This window comes from Danio aesculapii, chromosome 24 (genome assembly GCF_903798145.1).
Source record: "Danio aesculapii chromosome 24, fDanAes4.1, whole genome shotgun sequence".
NCBI lineage: Eukaryota > Metazoa > Chordata > Actinopteri > Cypriniformes > Danionidae > Danio > Danio aesculapii.
The window spans coordinates 8,413,412-8,417,164 of NC_079458.1; the positions used below are offsets into that span (position 1 = coordinate 8,413,412).

The 3,753-nt window shown below is 32.6% G+C and overlaps 1 protein-coding gene across 1 annotated transcript in view; it reads right to left on the reverse strand.

Moving 5' to 3' along the window:
* rmc1 (regulator of MON1-CCZ1) overlaps window positions 1-3,753 on the reverse strand; it is a 4,315-nt gene extending 562 nt beyond the window's left edge. Inside the window, exons 1-4 of the mRNA XM_056451245.1 lie at window positions 3,576-3,753; window positions 1,015-1,091; window positions 174-258; window positions 41-97 (exon numbers count right to left, since the gene is read on the reverse strand). Of these exons, the coding sequence (XP_056307220.1) occupies window positions 41-97; window positions 174-258; window positions 1,015-1,091; window positions 3,576-3,674 (318 nt within the window). The 5' untranslated portion in view covers window positions 3,675-3,753. The remainder of the gene's footprint in view (window positions 1-40; window positions 98-173; window positions 259-1,014; window positions 1,092-3,575) is intronic.

Here is a 3,753-nt window from a genome sequence, read left to right on the forward strand (position 1 = left end):
AAAGTGTTAAAGTCAATCTCTGATCATTTTAGAAACATACCTTGCACTCATGGGAGAATTCCAAGTGTGGATATTCAGGAATAAAGTTTATAAAATCCTAAAAAAAGAGAAAAAGTTAAAAATAGTTCTCTTAAAAGAAACCTGTGCATAATAACTGCATTAATGACACTCACCACTGATTTTATAGTGCGCTGAACCGCTAAGATTTTGTTTCCTAATGAGAATTTGATACACTTCACCTCTCCTTTGTCGTCCATTCTGAAAATCAAAACTTAGGGGGTCTTTACAGTGTTTTAGTGTTTTAACTTAATCGATTTAAAACAGTTTTCAGTGATTGTTATAAATAAAAGTTAGAGTAAAATATTGATTATTTTCGAAATGTTGCTTAGACAAAAAAAGTGTATGAATAAATCGAATAAAATATTAAAGCTAAAATAAAAAGTGAATATAAGAGGTAAAAATTATATTATATTTAACTAATACTAGAATATTAGAAATCTTTATGCAGGTAAAAATCTACAGTGCATAACATATGAATACACCCCTCACAAATCTCTCATTTAAATGAATATTTTCTATGGGATGATTTACAATATTATATTTGAGCACATACATTAGATTAGTCAGTACTAAAGCCAAATCTGGAGCTTATCCAACTAAATAACTGATGATAACAGTCCAACGTTAGTACACCCAAATTAATATGTTGGGGAAAATACTAAATAGAAAAAAATTAAAAAGTGCAAAAACTAAAAAATTATTACATTTTGTTGAAGTGTTGTAGTTTGTAATTTTATTGTGCAATATTTTGAAATATAAAGATAATACATTTCCAAAGACGTAAGGTGACTAAACTATTATTTTAATAAATATATCTGTTTTAATACATTCGTTTTGTTCAAATCCACCAAAATATATGACCTACATTCACTGAAAAATGGATAAAAATATTATGTACTCATTCATGTTGAGCACTGTAAGTATTAGCATATAAATAGCATCTAGTTGACTTACCGGAAAGCCACTGAGCTCTTGTCATCTGGTCCTTTAACCACAACACCTGTAGCCCCACCAGATCGCACCGCAAACACCTTTAAATCACATGACATACAAACTACAATTCATTATGAAACCTAACACAAATAATTGTATCATATCATATATTTATTTAATGTCATGTCAGCAACAACGACTATTTTCATGTCATAAAACATTTCATTAAAAAAATTCACAATCAAATGAATCCATGAATTAGTTTAGATTTTTAACATTAATATCTGATTAAAAGCAAATGTTGCATTTCCTTTCAGTCATTAAAAGCAGGACAGTCCAATAAATTGCTTTACAGTAATAGGAATTTTACTAACTCCATCTAATAATCTAGTCTAGAATTGTCATTATATTTCTGCTAGGCTGTTCTTTCTTCATCAGCTGAGGAAGATCAACCTCCCAAAGGAGCTGCTGAAACAGTTCTACACCTCCATCGTTTAATCAGTCATCGGCACGTCAATAACTGTCTGGTTTAAATCAGCTACCAAATCCGACCCTAGAAGACTTTACGTCGAATAGTTCAGACTGCTGAGCAAATCATTGGTACAACCCTCCCTACTCTCCAAGAACTGTACTTATCCAGAGCGAGCAGAAGGGCTGCCAAAATCACTCTGGACCCCTCACACCCAGCACACTGCCTCTTTGAACTTTTACCTTCTGGTTGACGCTTCAGAGCACTGCGCACCAGAACAGCCCGACACAGAAACAGTTTCTTCCCTCAGGCAATCCATCTCATGAACATTTGATGATAATAATTGTGGAACCAACATCACTACCTGCTATGCACTCTTATACACATATACACTTATTTAACAACACCCTTTACATGCCAATTTGCACATAACAGCTGCACATATAACGTTGTATATAGTAATATACTAGTATATACACTTGTCAATTTGTATATTTGCATTCACCACTTACTTCTATTTTTAAAATATGTTTATTATCTGTTTTTTGTCCTGTCTCTGTAATCCTGTTGCACTGTAGAAGCTCTGTCATGAAAACAAATTCTTCGGATGTGTGAACATACCAGGCAATAAAGCTCTTTCTGGTTCTGATTCAGATTCTATCAAAATACTCTAAAGCATTTTAAATACCATTTTGCATGAAAATAATAGTTACTCAACACCAAAGTGAAAATGAATGAATGAATATTAAATATAAAATAAACTTTCCTAAATAGAAAATCATATAAACAGCCAATGACTATCAAAGTACAGAATTGTTCACAGTCAATTAAATAATGCAAGTGTTGTTTTGAAGTCAGACTTGCATGCTGTTTCTAACCGAATATTCAAAGTAGCATGGTAAACAACATAGGGACCATGTCGCAAGTTTTCACTAAATGAATGCCTGAATATAAATCCAACTTTGTCTCAATTTTTCGGCGATGTATAAATCTCAATGCAAAATAAAAAGCCATTTATGAGTGGTGTTTGTGGTCCTGGGTCAGACTGAGGTAAAGTTGGTTTAATATTCACTTATTCAGACCTTCGCCTTAATAACATAATTTTCAGAAAAGTAAGCAAATTCTAAATGCCAATGACTATTAAAGTACAACATTGTTTAGTCAAATAAATAGTGCTAATGTTGTTTTCAGTCATATTCACATGCGATTTTAGACCGAATATTCAAAGTACCATGGTAAACAATGTAGGGATGTGTCAGAAGTTCTCACTGAACGAATAGGCGAATTTAAAACCAACTTTACCTCAATCTACATATTGACCGTTTACCAGACATGCTTTCATACACATATTTTTCACATATATTGAGGTTGGTTTTATATTCGCACATTCCTTCATTTAATGTTTCCTATATTGTCTACTTCGCTAATTTCAATATAGAGTCTAATATTACATGTAAATATATTGAGGTAAGGTTGGTTTTATATTCGCACATTCAGTCTCCCATTAATAATATAATCTCAGAAAAGAATTGGAAATTATAAATAGTAAAATCATAGCAGCCAACAACCATCAAAGTACAGCATTGTTCACAGCCAATTAAATAGTGCTAATGTTGTTTTGAAGTCATACTTACATGTGATTTCAGCCCGAATATTCAAAGTACCATGGTAAACAATGTATGGAGCTGTCACTGAACGAATGTGTGAATATAAAACACATTCGCAAAATATTAAAAATTGTAAATATGACTTGAAAACAACATTAGCACTATTTATTTGACTGTGAACGCTGTTGTACTTTGATATACATTGGCTGCTAATTTGATTTCACTATTTAGAATTTGCAAATAATACTTTTCTGAAATTATATTAAGGAGAAAGTCTGAATGTGCTAATATAATACCAACTTTATCTCAATCTGGGTCAGTTATACAGTGTGAATGAACTACAATTCAAGCTGAAGTATTAAACGGTCGTCTAATGTGCATAACAGGACATTATATACTTCTGTCTGCATGTTTTGGCCAGAATGTACTGTAGTTAACGTCAGACAGCTTACTATGTTTTGAAACACATGATATTGCTGTATTGCAAATGATTAACGTGTTCTTACCTGTTTGTTTGCCTCGTCGAAAAACACATTGTTGACGCTCGACGCGTTCTCAAACAGCACTGGGTTTTCACTGAGCTCGAGGTAATATTCGTCATTCATATTGTTTTAAGGAGTCTTTAACTCCTTCAGAAGCTTGCGTTATTACTTTAGCTGGTGTTTCCACTTCCGCGTCCATCGA